At 45.8% G+C, this 20094-nt stretch overlaps 1 protein-coding gene across 2 annotated transcripts in view; it reads right to left on the reverse strand.

The window, feature by feature from the left end:
- tbc1d22a (TBC1 domain family, member 22a) overlaps positions 1 to 16761 on the reverse strand; it is a 95294-nt gene extending 78533 nt beyond the window's left edge. For both annotated transcript variants that reach the window (XM_079183548.1, XM_079183549.1), the window contains exons 1-5: positions 16619 to 16761; positions 16085 to 16141; positions 14123 to 14306; positions 13764 to 14004; positions 10400 to 10582 (exon numbers count right to left, since the gene is read on the reverse strand). In XM_079183548.1, the coding sequence (XP_079039674.1) occupies positions 10400 to 10582; positions 13764 to 14004; positions 14123 to 14306; positions 16085 to 16141; positions 16619 to 16680 (727 nt within the window). In that variant the 5' untranslated portion in view covers positions 16681 to 16761. The remainder of the gene's footprint in view (positions 1 to 10399; positions 10583 to 13763; positions 14005 to 14122; positions 14307 to 16084; positions 16142 to 16618) is intronic.
- Between the last annotated feature and the right edge of the window lie 3333 nt (positions 16762 to 20094).

Consider the following 20094-nt stretch of genomic DNA (forward strand, 5'->3'; position numbering starts at 1 on the left):
CTGTGTCTCTTACCTCAGAACTAGAGGAGAAGGCAATGTGTGAAAGTGTGTGTGAGTGTGTATTGCTACCAGGCTATGTTGAGTGCAGACATCATTTCATTTCGCAGACATCATTTCATTCGCAGACATAGTCCAGACACAGGGAAAAAAAAAAAGCTGTCTTCTATTAAAAGCGTTTGCCTCTCACTGAATCTGTAGCTTTCAGGCAGAGATAGGACTGTGCCTGTAAATTCAATTTGCCCCTTTTCCTGAGATTGGCACTACGAGACGCTTAAACGGTGAAGTCCATCAATTCTACACATCAAAGTATGCTCACAGGCCTTGGGGAGTATCACTGCATATGCGGAAAAAGGTTGTTAGAAAGCCTTTGTGGCTCCAGAGGGAGCCGTGTGAAAGCTGATCAAAGCTGCCTCGAGTGACGTCACTCGAGTCGAAGGAGGGCTCCTTCAACTGCTGGATGTCAGAGAAGCTACGTCACCTAACTCGGTGAATTAAGGACTGTTCACCGAGTCCTTCGTTCAGAGGGATTTCAAAGATGCATGTGTGTAGCTTCTGCGCTCCTTAAAAAAAACCCACAATCGTTTGCACACGATGCATTTTCTGTCCCAGTCCCCCCCGTTTGGAAACAGGGAAACGCTATGCTAACGCTAAACAATCAGTTGCCATGGATTTTGAAAGCGGTGAGCTCACTAGACACCTGTAGCCCGCTGCCCATCTCTGCTGGAGGCTCGCGACTACATTAGCCACAGTTCGGAGTTGGATTGTGGGTAATGTAGGCAACCGCTTTTGACAAGGAAGGAGAATGCGATTGGTTTTGTTGCATCGATTTGGATCATTTCTAAAAATTCCATCAGATAAATTGATTGGGGCGCTCATTTAATGACTCATTTCCGTCAGTTTTCCCGTTTTATCAGTGAAAACTCTTCATCAACTGACACGGCATAATACGATATTGACGTCGGCGCGGTTCGTTAGAGTACATCCTTTTCTTCGCAGGCGTATGAAAGACTAATTCCAGAGCTGTGGCAAAATTGACCGACACTATTGCGCGTCAAAGACCACGTGCACACGTTTTTCAAATTCCCATCAACTTTCACAGCTCCGATTCATTTTCACCCCTTCCAATCTCTTTCAGCCAGTACCTGTGTGTGCGTGTGCATGTGTTCCTATGTCTGAACGCATGCAACCACGTCAACCTTGTAGAGCTGGACAGCCGCAGTGAAGTGACGTCGAAGGCGCTAATGACAAAGCACAAGACTTTCAGGGTGAAACGGTTGCCCCGTGTGCGCCTCTACATTCATTACGAACAGCTAATCGAGGGTGTCTCTCCTCTTGCCTCGCACCTTTTGAACCTTCATTTGCCCTGTCGGACGAAGAAATGAGTCCATGAATCTTGTGGGCTCGGGCTTAATTAAACTATGTTATATTTCCCCCCCACATGTCATTAATCTCCCCACAGGGGGGCGGGGGGGGGTTACAGAGGGGAGGGGTGAGAGAGGACGTGAGGTGCAAGTTGGCTAATAGTCTTTACATCCTGACGCCGCAGTGATCTCCAGAAAGCCCCCCGTTACCCTTTGGGCAAACACTTTGTATTTGCAGGAAAGGCTTGTGGGAGAACAAATGCGTGCACTGAAGGAGCCTGTTCTGTGTGTGTGTGTTGGTATGTGTGTTTGTGTGTGTGTGTGGGTAGAAGAGTGCGAAAAGGGCAAGGGGCAAATATTTACTCGGCACCATGTGGACCAGCGGAACAAGACCCGTTAGACCCGTACATCATACACAGAAAAGTGCAAACACAGCTCCCTCCTCCCGAACATTCGCCGTCTTCCAAACACTCTCCAGCAGAGAGATGGACCACTGCAGGACTCCCGATCACAGTTACCCCAATGAGAGCCCAGACGCCCTGTAGACCCAGGTAGTACTGATGCACTGTGCGGCTCCAGCACATGAAAGGTTCTACTCGCAAAGATGTATTCACATTTGAAATTAGTCCTGGGCTGAAAGGCTGCTTTGAAAAGGAAGCCCTGCCTAAGACAATATGTAATCCATAATCCATCTCTGAATGGACTCTGTGGCGATGCTTTGTTTGCAAAATACACTCTCATTGGGAATGGTGTCTATACCCGCTAATCCCCATTCCCCGGAGTGGGCGGTGACAGAGAGGCCAGCGTGAGCGCAGTTGGCGTACGGGCTAAATTGCAGATGTCGTTTTCATTAGCGCGTGGCCGGCTCGTCTGACTCTCTGGGGCATCTCCGGTGCATTATGAATGAGCTCCACTGGAATAAATTAAAAAGGCATTTCGTGACATTTTGGAAAATGAATCTGTTTGTTGTTGTTTTGTTTTTTTTGCTCAGCGGGCACTTGTCACAATGTGGCAAGAAAAGTTTCCCCAACTGTCCCGCGGGGCGACGAGGGACTAGCTGTCGCCGTCAGTTTCGGTGAGCCGAGTTAATAATGCAAACAAGCCATTCCTAGCTGACAAATCTGTCACTCCTCTTTAAACATAGTAATCTGCACGACTTCAAAAAAAATAAAAAAAATACTAATTGAAGCTGTAAAGACATTTCTTTAACAGGTCTCTACAGGAACAAGGCGGAGGCAACTCATTAAAGCAATTTACAGTCAATTCACCCCGCAGGCTGTCACTTCAAAATGTACGTATAAAAGTGCAAGCGGGGGCAGGCGGGAAACAGAATTCCCCTTGTGGGACCAATAAAATATCACATTATTATATACATGCTTTTGGAATTAGTGCTATCAGTATTGTGGGCGTTTTATCAAGCTGGAAGGCACACACCTCAGGGGGGGGGTTGGTTGGTTGGTTGGCTCTGGGGGAGACGGGGTACCGCCCTGGAGGAAAGCTATGTTCCCTCACAGGCATGAGGAACACCTGTAACGTCAGCAGTGTGCGACTCAAGGGCGACCGCTGCTAGTCCTTCCTCTGCGTCTGCTGTACTCCATTATGCATGAACGTACAGGGGTGCACTTTGTCTTGGCTGGAGTTAAGCTGGGGACCACGGGGGCCGATTAAGACACCACGTACCTTCTGCTGAACAACCGCCGCGACAGCTGCTCTGACGTGGTGGCCCTCAGAGGTAATGAATGCTCAACGAACTCTTGAAACATTCAGAGGGCAACATATAACTAAAAGCCATGTTTGTGGGTTTTTTTTTTACTTGTTTGGTCAACCAAGATAATCAAAAGGGTTCTGAAACAGGAGCCTCGCTAAAGGGCCCCCTCAACCGAGCCTACGTGGAGGTTTGAACCACTCACATGTGGGTCACGTGACCATTTTGGCTACGTAATGTTGTGGCAGAAACACTACCATTAAGTCGTGGCTGAAGAGACGAGACGTAGTTCTTGGAGTAGCAACCAGCGGGAAGTGTTTTAATGAGCACAAGGCAACATACAAAAAAATCCGAAGTATTAGTTCTTACTCTTATCGTCTAACTTCAGCCCCCTTATGTCACTTTCCACCAATGAAACCAGATTATATCGATTATATATGCTGGACTAGATACCAAAACAGAACATTTGAGTTAGAAAGATAATTCAAATTCACCAAAAACAGAGGCCTTCTGTTTCCAGAAGTGAAATAACCTCTCCGCCAGTTCAGACATGTTTGTAACGACAACGGGACAGCGAGGAGGTAAAGCTGTACAATTTAACAGCGGAGATGAAAGAGTTGAAAGAGTCGCTGGTTAGGGGGTCGGCTGCAGCACAGAGCTCACGGTTCACGGTTTTCCAGCTGCTATACAAGGCGACAGACTTTATTTGTTTCACCTCTGTCCCGAAAAGTCCTTTCAACCACCCTGAAGTCTGTGTAAACCATCGAAAAATTATATATGTTGTCCTTTTACTTTGTTATTGTCATCAAAAGTGGTTATTTGCATAAACACACACAATTCATATGATTAGCAAATAAAAGATTGTGTTTTTAATTGATAAAAAAAGTGGACAGAGCTTCACTGGCTCAGACTATAAGCTACCGAACAATACGAGGAGGTTGTGTTCGAAAAAATCGAATAAAAAAATCAAACGGAGTATGTGTGTGTAAGTGTGATTGTGTGTGTGTGTGCTCCTGCACTTCCTCCATGTCTGCCTGTCTCCTCACCTGTCAGTCAGTCTACCTGCCCCGTGTGCACGGTTGTGTACGAGGGGCCAGCGAGAAGAACAGAAGGCAGCGAGAAGCGCCGTCTGTCAGTCAGTGCTGGCTGAGCGGGGAGCTGACGGGAGCAGGAGGGAAGCCGGTTGGCGGGCCGGAGCCATGCACTATTCAGGCATCGTTCAGACGGAGCGCAACCACTGGGCCAAAACACCACAAGGTTCTCGGCAAAAGCTTTGGCACACACCTGCCAAAAAAAAACTAAGGGGGTTTGCACTCGGTATAGCGGTGAGCTACCTCAGCAAATCCAAAAAAATCGACATGTTTTCCACTGCGTCGTGAACCTTAAGCAGCACGAGAATCGGGTCGGGTTTGTCTCCTGCTTTAAAGTGCAGCAATAAATAATTACGATGTGTGCCACCTGTGTGATGCCCATGAAAGTCGTGGATAACATTGCAATGGCAAAAAAAAAAAAAACGGAGGTTAAATGCCGCCGTTGCGGGCGTTTTCCCAGTGAGGTCAAAAAAGAAAACAATACAATCGGGACGGACACCTTTCTCATGCAGTTCATTAAAAAGTTAAGCTCCCCTCCTATAAACCTTGAATGCTGTGAGAGAGCCCTGAACGGTCTAACTCATCTAGAGGACAAAGTGATGGCGCCAGGGAGCAGACGGCTCATAAACTAATGGCGCTCTTGTAAAAAGATACTCCCCTCTGGATTATACCTGCTCAGGAGGCCTGATGGATGGCCCAGATGGCCGGGAGAGGACACTGAGCATAGATGAGTGTACAGGTGTGACAGTGTGTGTGTGTGTGTGTGTTCTTTTGGGTGCTATAACGCAGACGTGCATAGTCAATTTCCTGAGGCGTGCCTCGCCGATAAATGATTTAGATGACACAGGTTGCAAAATACCTGACATGGTCACTTTTTTTTTTTTTTTTCTAACAGTTTTATGAGGGGATTATGGAGACATTTTGAATTTCAGTTATGTCACTTTTACAGGTAATGGTTATATTTTAAGGAATACATTTCACATTTCCGCTATTCTAAAAATGACCTCATTCATATGCTTATCAAACAAGTGGAGATTCAAAGGGTGGTAGATGTGGAATTCAGTAAAAGTAGTAATGCTAATAGGACGACACGTCCTTTCTCATGCTCATGTTATCCTCTACACTTAAATAGCCTCATCAATGAGTCAATCAAAACATTTCTGGAAATATTTAATAACCAACGAGCGACACGGCAACATTCTGCAAGTTGTTTTCAATGGAGGCCGACAGCAAAGTACAAACCGATGGCAGACACGTGCCGCCGTGTGACGGGCTTGATCGATAAACATTTTTTAAAGCGCTCCAATGACGCCGTGAGTCGTCGATATACGTTTATTATAGTCATATGTTTTAGTTTCACTCGGTTCCGTTCCATCTAGAAAAACAAAAGGTAGTTAGCTAGTTTCCGGTGCTATTTAACGGCACAACTACGTCAACCAGCTGGCCACGCTCGGCCATTTTCTGGACACAACATCACTTCCCCTGCACATAAAGCAGCACTTCCCAGTTGCCCTGCAAGAGAACAGGTTGCGGCCTTGTAAGGACTGACTTGTGTTCAGTGAAGCTTCTCTTAAAAAGAGAAACGGATGAAAAAAAAAAAAATTCACATGGAAGACCAGCGTGTAACAACGGAGTAAACTAAGCCAGACAAGCTGCGAGGCTGCTGACACGGGGAGACAGCTGGAGGTTGGACCAACCTTATTAAGTCAGGTGTTTTGCCCGGGGACATGCGAGGAATCAGCCAACGCGCGCATGAGCATCCACGCCCAGATGCATGCACACACCGCTGGAACACACAGCGGGGTGCAATTTGAAAGCAGAAAGAAAAGGGAAATAACAGAATGCCGAGACGTCGGCCTCTCTCGCAGTATCCACTTTCCGGGAGAGGACACTTATTCAGCGGTGCATTATTCTTTACTTGTTGAGGTCCCGAAATAAAAGAGGAAGCTCCTGAGAATGTTCCTGGAATCCGTTTTGCTGTAAACTTGCCACATTTTCCCCAGAGATTTTAACGATGGGAGACGGTCCAATGCTTCATTATCTCCACTTTCCACGCCAGTGACCCCCCCCCCCCCCCCCCCCCCCACACACACACACACACACCCCCACACACACACCCACACATCTATAATTATCACACATGGACTGGGCTTTCAAAATGAGGCATTAGGGCCGAGTTAAATTGAATTACATCACCACCTCCCACTTTGACGGTCGGCTTTTAACTTTGCAGGCGGCGCTGATGGTAAGCCTGTCATACGGTGGCTGCTGTGTAACAGGATTGCGCGGCTGTAGCGGCTACAGAGCGTGAAAGGAGCGGGGCCTCCTGACCGTGGTTGCTGCAGCGAGGGGCGATGGCGGTTGGGGGGAGAAGCGTGCCGTAGACGGTGGCGGAGGTGGAACGAAGCGCTGCAGCACCCCCTCAGACAGAGGGCAGGTGTGAGGGAGACTCGTATAAAGACCACAGAGAGAGCAAACAGAAAGTCTCTGTTTTTACTTTAAGAGGGAAGAAGAGGAAGAGAGAAAGACAAACAAGGAAAGCAACTAATGAAAAAGGCTTGTAAAAGATAGAGCGAGGATAAATTGCCAGGACGGAGAGGAAGGGGAAAGGACCATTGCCATAGCAACAGCGGTATTTCTGCCATCCAGCAATAACTGCTCGGTGTCACATGCCGACTCTTGGTCTTATAATCCATTTTAGACAAAAGATATGCAGGAAGTCTGTAAAGCCCACGGAAAAACAACGCCTTTTGTTTAGAAGCTGGAAACTGAGCAGCTGAATACTATTAAATCACGGAACTGTGGAACCAGCGGTTCTAAAAGTCCTTTTCTCCTTTTCCTAGACCACAAATGTAGAGACGGCAGCGGTCAAATGACCACCAAAACAGATACAGTTTGTTCGTCAAAAGAGTGGTCCTGGATCGGCTCGAGTCAAGCTGGAGAGTCAAGTAACCGGCTATTTATTCAAGTACGTTTCTCCCACCGGCGGTTGGCAACTTGCACCCGTCTGCGAATAATGCAGCCGTGGTTAAGAGTCGCATTAACAAGAAGTGAAACTGGCGAGTGGACTTTTTCCTCGCTTTTTTTTCTCTTTTTTTTTTTTAAATCCCAGCTACAATAACTCCCTCCTCGCCGAGCGTTCAGCGGGTGCTGTGATCAGGTTCACTCGACAGACAGGCTCGCCTCGGGGCATCAGGAATAATTAGCTGGAATCAGCCTCACATCAATCACCCGACTCATAGGTCGTCACCTTCTGCACGACCTTACATGCTAAACAGGCCGCTATCACAACCTGTCGCAAGGCTCAGTGGAGAGGGAGAGGGAGAGGGAGGGAGGGAGGGAGAGACTGACGAGGATGTTATAGACGCGAGTACAAAGGAAGATCACGACGGCGAGTTAGGCAGGTGAGAAAAGGTGAGAAAAGCAGGTGAAAACGTGTGTGCAAGCGTTCGTACTGTTGCCTTTTCCCACCATCTATCCCCCTCAATTAAATCCAGTCCCAAAGTCTCAAATCACACGAGCATGAGGAGTGGAACTTAACGCGGCCTATTGCACTCTGCCACCATGACAACACTAACAAGCCTGCAAAGCAAACAGGAGGGAGCTAGAATGCAAAGTTATGCGTGAGGTCTACCAACACACACACGCACACACACACACCTGTGGACTCCGGAGAACGGCGGTGCCGACATGTCGGGGGGCTTGGCCCAAAAGCATGGCTGCCCCTGCAATTAATTACACCGCTCAAGTGAGGAAGCTGACCGATGGATCATCCCGGCCCCCATCTTCCTCCGGGCTCAAGGACGGTCGGTCGACTTTCTCCTTTACATAAGGGGGCGTCGTCCCCGCTGACGGCGTCCAATGGCACGAGAGGGAACTTGGATGTTGAGCGTTATGTGTGTCACGGACGGTGACCTCTGCTTTGAGGACAAGGAGCTTAATCCGTCTTGTCACCTTCCTCTTAACTAAAAAAACTGCTAAATGTACTCATGTGTACATGAAATGTGGAAGTAGTTATGTCAGGATTTCTAATCAGACATAATACATATAATACGGTGCATTTTTCCTTCAGATGGTGGCGATTCTTTTTTTTTCGTATTGTCATCTATATCTCATTCTTTGCTGGTGCAATGACCCAATTTCCCCACGGGGATCATTAAAGTTTCATCTTATCTTATCGTATCTGCCCCTAACCCCCCCCTCCCTCCAATCCTTCACTTAATTATGTCCCACAAATGAAGTTCATCTTTCATGCTGCCAGCAGCCGGCAGCGTGGCTCGCCCGTTCTGGGCTATCTCATCATGGCGCGGAGTCTAAACTAAATTTAGACAGCCGGCTTTGTGATGCCTGGCAGGCCCTAATGGGGGCCGACACCTGGAGACACTCCGCTGATGTACAGGGTACACTCTGCACGAGCGAGGGGGGGGGGGGGGGGGGGGGGGGGGGGGCAAACCAATGTTGACTAACGCTGACGACTTGTGAACCACTTTTGTTTGCAAAAAAACTTTTCAAGGGGATCACACGTAGAGGTGAAGCACTGTGCTGACTAAGGCCGTTCCAGCTTAATGAAATCCAGCATTTACATTTTAGGATCTTAGCCAACGCTCCTTGTGTGTGTGTGTGTGTGTGTGTGTCTCTCAAAGTAATCTACATGTGGCAGTTAAAGCAGTGCCACAAATTTGCACTTGTCTTCAAATTGTAAACCAATCAGGTCAGTTGTCTGGTGACAGAACATGATTTGTGGCTGCAGGTTAACAGACTGGTATACGTAATGTACCGGTGGCAATGCAAATACCATTATCATTAATCATTCAGATTACGAAAGCCGCACAGAGAAATAGCCGAGCGTTGAAGTGCACAGATGGCCAATAAGTCAGCCAATATTAGCTCGTTACAAATATTGACGTATTGACGATTGAGCTGCGATCGGACACAAAATAAATCAGACGCAACCTTCTGTCCAAGCCTGACCCCGAGCCCCAGACATGGCAGCGGTTTTGAGACCGAGACTGATAAAGATTTCCACTGTAAATTAAAAAATGGATTTGTTTTGGAGTATGCATCTACAGCAAGCAGCAGAAAGACTGTAACTGAAAATATGTTACAGTCTACTTATACAAGAGGATGTGAACAAAAGGCTTGTTTCTAATAATAGCCGGTCTCAAATCAATGCTTGGTAGCCTCTATAGTTGTGGTAGATTAGGACCACAGCCACTGGTTGAGAATAGAGGCTACGCTATTTAAACTGTGTCATCTCCACACTGAAATATCTCCGACACGCTCTTTCTTTAGTATTTAGCATATTTAGGGTATTTAGACAGGCACATAACCCATCCTCTTGCTGAGCACAGCACTTTTTGAATTGTCTCCCCTTCTTCTCGCTTCATGCTCCCCTTCTGTCAGGCACACACACACACACACACAATGCTGCGTAAACACATAAAAAACACTAAAAGACTCTCAAATAGGCTTCTAAACAGAGATTTTTCCAAGAGTTTGAATCTACACAACTCTCATAGTTGATCGACAGATCTGTAAAACTCAGTTTCTCCACAAGGAATCACACAGAAGCACCACTTTAAATGTTTGAAATGTTTAGTGACTGCCTAAATAACAACTGGGATGTTTGACGGCATCAGACTACTTCTATATATATCTATATCTATATGTTTTCCTGTGTAGGGGTTGACCTGGATGTAACTTCAGACGCTGCTGTGAACTTTGATATTTCTTTAGACTTCGCAAACTCGTCCGATTGCCTCTTTGATGTAGTTACTGAAACTGTGAGATTGATGCAACAAGTCGGCGTGTCACAGTTGCCAAAAAGTTTAGTTTTCGGGGGCACAGAGTCAGGGGTAAAGAGGGAGAGGAAGGATTTCACGGCCACTGGGCCGGCAGTGGGAGCGGACAGTCTCTGGGGTTGGATAAACAATAAAGGCTTGTCTGGTTAGAACAAAGGCCTGTCATTTGCTTTTGTTGTTGGTGGTATTTTTTTTTTTTTTACCCCCCCTTTAATCTGCATGTCCAGATGGCTGGATGACTTCCCCCCCCCCCACACCCCACACCCCACACCCTCACGGCATCGTTAAAAAACGCAGCACAGCTGGCAGACAGAGAGTGAGCAAACTAAGAGTGAGGAGCAAGAGAGTGCGAGGAAAGAGCTCAGAGAACAAAAACAGGAGAAAAGGAGCACACACACATGACAGATAAGTGGGGGGATCTTTTGGACGAGTATCTCTTACCCAGATCCGTGTTGGGGCCGGCCAACAACTGTTTGAACTTGTCCAGACGGGACGCCTCCCTCTCGGTCATGGCCGGGGTGCCGGATGTGTTCTGGTCGGCCATGCGAGCCACCAGCGGGATGACGGGCGGCCGGTGGGGCAGAGACCGCTGTCTGTGGAGTCCCGCGTGCTCACTTGCTGCATCTGGTGGGAGGAGGAATAGTTCCGAGACAGGGCGAAGGGTTACACAAACGCATTACTGTGGTCTCTACACACATATTATAACTAGTGTAATAGGTTGTTGTTGTTTTTTTTACTTCCATTCACTGAGCCTCCCCTGACGCTGTGTGGAGCCCCCCCTGGGGAGGCCGGTCTCCCGCTTTAGAAAACTTCTGCGCTTGAGGGGGGAGGGGGGGGTCATCAAAGTTATTAACATTCATCCCGACGAGGAGATGAATGCGTGTACAACAATTTCATGGCAGCCCATCAAATAATTATTGAGATATTTCAGCCCGGACCGGCGCGGTGGTTGCACCGGCTGAGCAGACGAGACACCTCGACCCATGACGCTCGCGCGGCCAAACATTTTTAATTAGTGAACTTCACTCGGAGCACTTGACGCCGAAAGGCCCGACATTATCGCTTCCGGCTTCTTCTGAACGGTTCCCTCGATTCTGTTCGGAGGTCAGTTTTTTTTTTTTTGTACTGCTGTATAAAACTTTGATTAGCCTCTTCCTGTGGAGGGAGAAATGTTCACAGCCTACATTAGGCTTCCATTTCAGCAGGCAGTAAGGCGACACAGTAACTGCTGTGCACGGCAACTTTCAATGTTAGCGTGCTGACTGGTTAGCCAAGTTAGCAAAGTGAAGTTGAAGAACTGCATTTTCAGGTTTAGGGAGCTGATGTTTCTCGATCTACGATTGAAATCTGTATTTAAAAAAAAAAAAAAAAAAAGTACTCAAGAGAAGGAATATAGCAAAAACCGATGAGTCACATCGTGCTAAGCTAGGCAAAATTTGGATCCTGTCCAGGTGGTGATGAATGCGGTTAGTGTTAGAGGCCTCCAGGAAGGCAGCAGTTGTGGTTACGGCAAAAAAAAAAAAAGAATCCAGATTTAACTGTGAGGGCTTTATAACGGGTAGACAAACGCATTAATTCAGTCTGCCGAGTGCCACATGTTCCCCCAGATGTGCTAAAATAGGACAGAGCGAAACATTGGCACCACGCAGGCAGAGTTATGAACAAGCTGGTGTTGTCGGGACTTCATTGTGGAAAGGGATGTTCCTTCTGTCGCACTAGACACTCAGCTAAAGTTCATAAAGATCCCTGAGAGCAGCACTGCCAACATTGCTCAGCGCCGTAGCAAACCGCGACATATAAACGCGCATCGAGTCGCACAAACACTCCACAGCAATTAAGAAAACTGGAACGCTGCCGGTCGCAATACCCCTTTCGGTTTTATACAAGGACACATAAAAAGCTGCAAATCTGTTCTCAACTGTTTTATTTGCACTTACAAAAATTAAAAAAGATCATCAAAGCCTGCGGAGGCTTCTTTGCGGTGGAACCTTTTGTGCCATTTTAACAGCAAAGCCCTTTTTTTTTTATTGTCCATTTAATAACTTTTAACTTTTAAAAAGGGCCGTAAAAGACAACGCCAAGATGGAGGATTTAAGTCAGTAACGTTCAGTCACAGTTTACTGCATCATTATTATTATATTATAGGGAAGAAAGGGTAAACGACAACATGGATGCGTGTGTGTGTGTGTGTCGCTTCACTCTCTTACACACCGGGCGTGCGTGAGTCGGTAATGTTGAAGTATATGGAGGGAGTCTGGGCCTCGCTAATGAAAGCCATGCTGTGTGCCGCTATCTAATTAGAAGGGAGCGAGTGTGTTTGCGCTATTCCTTGCCGTCATCTCTCACACACACACACACACACACACACACACACACACACACACACACACACACACACACACACACACACACAATAAGGAAAAAGACTAAGAAGTAGAGCAAAATCTACAAAGAAATGAGACGCAGCAAAACCAGCAGTCAGCCTTACTGGAACTGTGCATAGCAAGTTGTTTGCCCAACCTGCCAAGTACATGTATCACGGTTTTTATATAAGCTTCGGTGAACGGCGCCGTCTCGCTCATCCCTGCATCCGACGCGTCGACGTGGAACGCATGCACGCCTGTGTGTCGTCTCCTCTGAGGAGATAAGAGGAATTGCCTGCAGGCAAAACAGGCTTCTTGTGTTATCTGCGTCGGAAGGATGGCAGACACCCAGAAGGACGGGAGAATAGTCAGCCACACGTTCGGCATGTACGGCGTCTGCTGCTGATGTTATAATCTAGGAAGCAGCGGTAGAGCCATCTCTTCTTTCCTTTCCTAGTGCGAGGAAGAGGATCAAACGGTTACACGCGAGGGTACGGTGTTGCTACACTGCTGCTGTGCCCCTGTTTTAAGTCAAAGCAACAAAACCAAAAAAAACACCCGACATATGGAGGCGGTCTTGAACAGTGACACGGGTCCAACAGGAGCCCTGACACAGAGCAGTTGTTGTGTACTACAGGGGGAACAGAGCCAGACAGAAGAGGAGGAGTTGGAGGGAAAATTGTCTCTTTCTACTGTCATCTTTATATATTTATTTATAAGATGTATTTATATAAAAGAGGAAGGGGAAGAAACAGACGTCTCTGGGATTACAATGAAGAATAGCTCTTCACAACAGCACAGGGGTGATGCAAATATACCGGTATTGGCGATAACGGATATTAAAAAATGAAATATTGATAAAAGCAGTTAAAGATCAATTAGACTTTTTTCTATAGGTATCACTATAATATCCGCACCGTGAGTTCTTTTGTCCATAATAATCATGTAGTTAAAAATGAGACATCCGACAGCACTGCTTGGCTTTTGTTTTGCTTATGCGAGAGCAGAACAGGGTATTCTGACATAAATAAGTACCCCTTGCTACACTTCCTCCTACCTGTGAACAACACTCTGAGCGCTATTGTTACGAAGGCTTTTGTATTTGCCCGTTCTGAGACTCTGTCAACACTGAGCTCTGTACACTCTGTGTAAACCACAAGCACGTTCAATCAAAGCGCGGCATTGGCAGTCTGTCATTGGCGGAATCTGCCAAATATTTTCCCCCCCTCATTTCAGCGCTGTTTGGATGCTGAACGCTTCTGTTGGCACGTCATCCTATTTGAATGCGGTGAACCGCAACAGTTGTGAGACCACAGTAAATAAATACGCCAAAGTGATCACTAGAATCCTTTTCTAAATGATATTATATTGATGGCATAGTTTTCTACATGTGCACTAAAAGTAAAAGCAGTCTAGCTTTTGGTACGCAGGTGCTCACTAACCTTTAGGAGACCCAATTGGAGCTTCGCTTTGGGACTTTACAAGGCGGCCTTCGGTGTGAGGGCTGCTCTGGGAGGCGAACGAGACCTCTGGGCTGGTCCCGTCTCCTTCATCCGCCCTGTCCTCCTCGTCTTCCTCGTCCTCCTCCTCCACCTCCTCCTGCGTGTCCTCTCCTCTCTGTTCCAGCTCTGTCGTGTCGTCCTGCCTCTGTCGCTCCTGCTGCTTGCTGTGATTCTCGATGACCTGCTCGGTTGACAGGAAAAAAAACAAGGCGTGGCACGGGTGAGCTTCGTGAACACACCAAAACATTGTGTTTTATTAAAAACATAAGTATAGAAAACCCCTTCCTCTAGCTGTTCACCTTATTGGCCGTCTCCATGACCACCTCAATGTTAAGGTTCTGTGCAGCCATGGCCAGCAACTCGTCGTCGTCGTCCCCGACTTCCCATGCGTCGCTTGTGATGCTCTCGAACTCCTGGAAGGTGGTAGCCTTCTTGGGCTTGCCTGGCGTGGCCGGAGGAGGCCTGTTGCCTGCTTTAATCAGGCTGGAGGACAGAGACGGGGACAAGAGAACAGGGAAGAGGATAAAGGGGGGAGAGAAGGAGACGAGAAGTGCTCAATAATGAATGAATTATTCAACATTCGGCAGTCTACAAAATATCAACTTTTTAACGCACTGGCTTGAATTACCACTAACAACACAGAAGACCTTAAGCACTAGAATCAAAAGCGGGTCTCGCGACCTAAAGAGACCGACTCTGGGACCTGTTCAAAAGAAACCGAGCCGCTGTCTTTGTGGTGCAAGGACACCGTTTCATTCAGCCGGAACAAGAAACGCAACAGAAAAAAAGAGAATTCAATTAAACTCAACCTTTCCTTATCATGCGATGCGGGAAAAGGGGGGAAGGTGGGAGGAGGGGAGGTGCTCTGATTTCTTACAAAGACAAGCATTACCATAATAAAAGGGAGAGACTTGTCCACATTAGCTTACTTAAGAAAAGAGAGAGTCTGAACCTATACACGGACAAAAAACAAGAAAATTGAATTCAACCCCCTGTGGAAATGTACATGATTAAACTTCAGTCAAAGGAAATGAAGGGATTTTTACCAAATAATAGACTGTTTTTCTATCTGTGTGTGTGTGTGTGTGTGTGTGTGTGTGAGTAAAATGAGATAGGTACAGTCCAAAAAGTCAAAGATATTTCCGATGCAGAACTAAATAATGGTTAAATAAAAACAAAAAAGTTTTGTACACACTTAACATTTCAAGAGCTGTACATTAAACATTTACTATAAAAAGGTCCAGGCTTTTTCTTTTAGTTAATGATTTCAATCATAAATGTTTTCATTCCCATCATTACACACATAAGACCTGTGTGGGTACCCTGTAGTCCTGAAATACTGATTCTTCCAACTTCCCTTTGAATTGTTCATTTTTCAAATCATATAACATAACCTGTTTGTACTGGACATGGTTACAAACTTTAAAATAAAACTATGTCTTTTGTCCTTTAAGTTGTCGAACCATTGTCCGGTCGGTGCACTTCCACGGACACTTGCAGAACAGCACGGGCCATGCAGTGCAGACAAAAGGTTATCAGAATTATACTGCAAGGACCAATGCATGCAGTTTCACATATGTAACCCATGTTGTAATGATGTGTAACAGCAGGGTGTCTTTGTCGAATGGCAGAACAAACACTTCCACATTCCTGGGTATGTGGCTAAAAGTATAACATGTTTTACAGTATGAAGTGAGGGGATCGGTAGCTACCCTTCAAGATGTCTGACTTGTTTCGTTGCCTTCTGCCAAACACTCATCCTCTACCGGTAATGGTGAACTGAAAGGAACTCAAACCAGTAGATGAAGTCCTGGCTTATGCTGATGTCCTTAGATTTGTTTTTACCACTTCAATAAAAGTATTGGGTAATCATCCATAAAGTAGGTGGTGCTGATCATCAAGGAAGTAGTTCTCTTAAGTAACGAGACAGACAACCCTTTAGCCTAAAACACATCAGATAAGCTTGTCTGTTTGTCAAGGCATTATGTGATTGATGAAAACTGGTCTTCCGTGATTAGGAAATACATATCTGCACTGTTTCGTGCAGAATAAATACATCACTTCCGCTTTTGAAAGTTATTTTTGGAGAAAACGTAGAGGAGAAGCGAGAACGCCAACTTCAGGCTCGGGTAGCATGACGTTTAGCAACTGAGGCAAACGGTTAGCATCAGCAGAGAAACTAGCAAGTCCAGACTAGCACCAAACTACTCCAGTAACATCATAGTGCATGAACCTACAGTGACGAAGTACTTTTAACTTACTTAGCATGGAGGAGCGGGTCGAGAGGTGGATGTTGTGCGCCGTACACATGCTGAATGCTGAGGAAGTGAAGAAGAGAGAATGTAAATGAATGAGCTAATTCAGGACTGGCTGTCAAGCTAGCCATGCTAGCTTCTGAATACCAAAAACAAAGCCGGTTAATGCTACAATATTGGGGCTAAGTGACATGAAAACGACCTGCTGCTGTAAAACCATGGCTACTTCGTGTTATAAAATGGTTATAATATAATTAGTTAGAACTCTGTGACTGCGGTGTGTGGGTAAATTGCTTAACTGTTAGCCGCTGTTAGCAACGTAGCTCTAAGTCAGCTAAAAGCGGAGAGGCGTAACCTGTAATTGAGAGCTAATTTACCACAGACAATGGCACGTTACAGGGGGTGTAACTCGCAAACCTTGTGCAACATCGGAGGACCGTCAGTGAAAGTGAAAGTTCCGTTTGAAGCTCCACAGTGCAGCGTCAGTTCAGTGAGGCTAGCTAGGCTAAGCTAGCCGACAGGAGGGAACACGTCACTCACCTGCCAGGAACCTTCGCTGCGTTTCTTTTCCAGAACTGTTTCTTATTTCCGTCATTCGACATTGTCCCTCTATGGTCCAACCAGTCTCAAACACAAACACGCAAACGCTGTCGTTATCTTTAAAACGTGAAATGTGTGTTTATTTACACCATGTACCCTCCTCCAAAACTCAGAGAGCTGCCATGTTGATACTGCCTAATCGGCAAGCAAACGCTGCTGTGATTGGCTGGACAGAGACTTCCGCTATGTGAGCCAATCACAAGTGAGATCTGCTGTTAGGTGGCACGGGAAGCTGCCAACGTCATGATCTGTCTTTGCTTTGTTAAAAGAAACCACGAGCTGTGTGTCAATCAAAAGAGAGACCATCAGCATCAGGACCAGAAACAGTGAGAGAAAATGAGGCAGATGTGTTTGTAGTTCAATATTTTTTTTTTTATTATGCACCAGTGTTAATTATCTCTAAAGTGTATTAGAAGTATTTTCAGCACAATGCATAGTTCAAATAGCGTGTCTCTCATCATGCCGGGGCAGTGTTATTACAAAGACACATTTATTGGGAATTGCGTGAGCATTTTTACCTACACTATGATTTAAGCTTAGGGCAATTTATCTAAGGGCCAGATCCAGCCTGAACATGGAAATACACTATTAGTAAAAAAGACCTCCTCTTCCCTTCTTATTACTTTGCCTCACTCTCAACGCAGAAGCCTGTTGAGGAGGTCAAGCCCACATAAACACAGTTTAGTCATCATTTGTGTTAATGCTGGTGTTTGCCACGTCACTGTCTGGAGGTTGTGCGAGGTTACGGTCATTATTAAATTCTCAGTCTGCCACAGTGTGGAGGCACCTCAGTGCTCTGAGTCATGAACCAGAGGGCCCGTGTGTTTACGCAACCCGCTGATGTAGTGTTTGTTCAACGGAGTTGCAGCACGCAGGATAAAAGGCGAGAGCTCTCACTCCTTCACCATTTCACGGTACTGCAGACGTCACGCGTGTCCATTTGGGGTGCCGGTGTTAGTGGGAAAGTGGTCAAAATTGTCATACCTCTGTCAACATTTTCTGATAAAACATCTAAGATTTAGTTATTTTTCATTGATCTCTAGAAAAAAAACTACACTTAATAGTTTTTAGTTATAAACAGCGGCATAAGGTGGTTACGAAGGGCCCCAGCGCACGCTACAATGAGGGGCCCTACAGTTCCAGTACAAAGCACACACACACTCACTCACACACATATCATTAGGCATTTATATATTTTAACAACAATGTGCTGGAAAGTCAAATAGGCTATTGTGTCGGTCACTGCTGATCAATAAATCAACCCGTACACATCTGTGAGTTGTGTTTAATGAGAAATATCAAAAAGTCTCAATGAAAATAGCAATTATTTTTTGAAATTGTAATTACATAGTTCAGGTTGCAATTTAGACTCAACTTACGTTTTGAAGTATAACACACTGGATGAATTGTTTCCTTGGCATGAACTGTCAAAAATGGTTTAAAATTAAAACAAACTTGTAATGTCATGTATTATGTTATTTCCAAAGTGTGATTGTTGCAGGACAGCCCAGTGGCCTGTGGGAAGTAGGCCAGTTTCATTTTCACGATAGAGGGAATCATCTCTCTCCCACACGATCTTTGTTTTAAGTCCCCTCTTGTCCTGGCGGCAGCGCGGGGCCAACACTGACTCAACACGCTTCAGACGCAGAGCGGCGTTCTGTCATGCGGGGCCCGTAACGAAGTAGAGATGAGAATCATCGGGCGACAGCGTCGCTAACGGCGCGTCCGACCGATGTCATGGAAGAACAAGCCCGACTACTGTCTTCGATGCTCTTTCACAAGCACAGGCAGGTAGAAGTTGCTCTGAGCCGCAGTGTCTTAGCGTGGAATGAAATGGAGAGGAGCAGAAAACGCAGCTCTGGAGTCATTAGCAACAGTGCTGAAACAGGTAAGTCCAACAAGTTGAATGAGTTTGCTTTGTCATAACATGAATAAATAAACAGCCTTTTGGGTCATATCTTTAAAACCTAAGAAGTATATGCCAAACAGCCCCAACTAATCCTGTGGAAATTCAGAGAAATAAATATTTAAAGAAAATATGGAAATGAAATATAAACACAAAAGGTCAAAAACATCAAAGGAAGTAACCATCGTTGTTTAGTTTTCATTTAAAGCCTATATATCCCTCCAAGAAATAATTTGCCTTTGGTAACCATGTCATCCATGCAAAAATAAAATAAAAAAAGTCTGGAGCAGCTGTCTTCCCACTCGCTGCACTCCTTATCAGGATCATGCACATGTTGAGGGAGCAACAGTCGGGTCATGTTGCCACTGTAGTTTAGGGGTCTGTAGCCTGACAAGAGCAGGTCACACGCGTGGGTTTGTCAGACAGAGATAAATAGGAGGCTCTTGTTTCTTACAAGCAAACCCTAGAAGAGGGTTATTTAACATGTCCCGCTGAAGGAGTTTGCTCATGCTCTCTCGTTTGTGAAAGGGGCTTTCTGCCTCGGCTGGCTTTGAGAAAAATGTCAGCTTTTTTTTTCGGGCCACAAAACAATCTTGTTTTCGGCTCGGCCACTCAACTTTTTCCGGGGGGGGGCAAAAAAGGAGGCAGAATTGGAGAGGGGCTTTATCCCTTCAGGCCTTCTTCCAGAGCCACTTGCCAAAAATTGTCAGAATACTTGATTAATTGATTGCTGTTGGGATGTAAAGACAATTTCAACAAATGTAACAAAAAAACAAATTCTAGAATACATTACTTACCCCGCTTTAATGTTTACACCCACCCACTAACTGCTGTTGTCCAGCTTAAGGTGCTAACTGATAAAAAAAACAAAAAACCTAACAATAAAGGGAAACTACGGCCATATTCAAAATTCATACGTGTTATTCCTTTAACAGTCCAAAAATAGTTAACGTGAACAACTCTCGACCAAATCCCCCAAAAACCTGATTGTCAAAACTCTTAATTTGCGAGTCTAAAGTCTGGTGCTGCTCCATAGACTATGAATTGGGAGAGATGTTGTCGATGACTTTCCATCTTTTGCATCAGACAACTTTCACTTAATCCAGACGTCCTCATAACCTCCTGAGGCTAATGTTTGTTCATCTAGATGAGTTCCCCGGTCTGCAATTACTGTACCATATCGAGTGGAGTTATTACAGCTGGCACTGCACACTTCAGTTTAAACCTGGCCATTGACCTTCCTGAAAGTGGTATCAAGCGCCCTATAATAACCTGCCATAAAGACTTCCATTTATTGAGTCAATGTTCAACGCGGCTTCACCAAAAATCTCCCCCGGCGATCGCTGCGACGAGAGCGTCTCTGTTTACCCCGGAGTCAGGAATCAAGCAAGGAGACTTTGCAGGTGATAAATATCCAGTAAGTCCAACATCAAACAGCGTAGAGCCGCACTCTTTATGAGGAAATCAATGACTGTGACTGCGTAAGCAAGCTGAAGTGGCTGATTATGTT

Source organism: Pholis gunnellus, assembly GCF_910591455.1.
Source record: "Pholis gunnellus genome assembly, chromosome: 22".
Classification (NCBI taxonomy): Eukaryota; Metazoa; Chordata; class Actinopteri; order Perciformes; family Pholidae; genus Pholis; species Pholis gunnellus.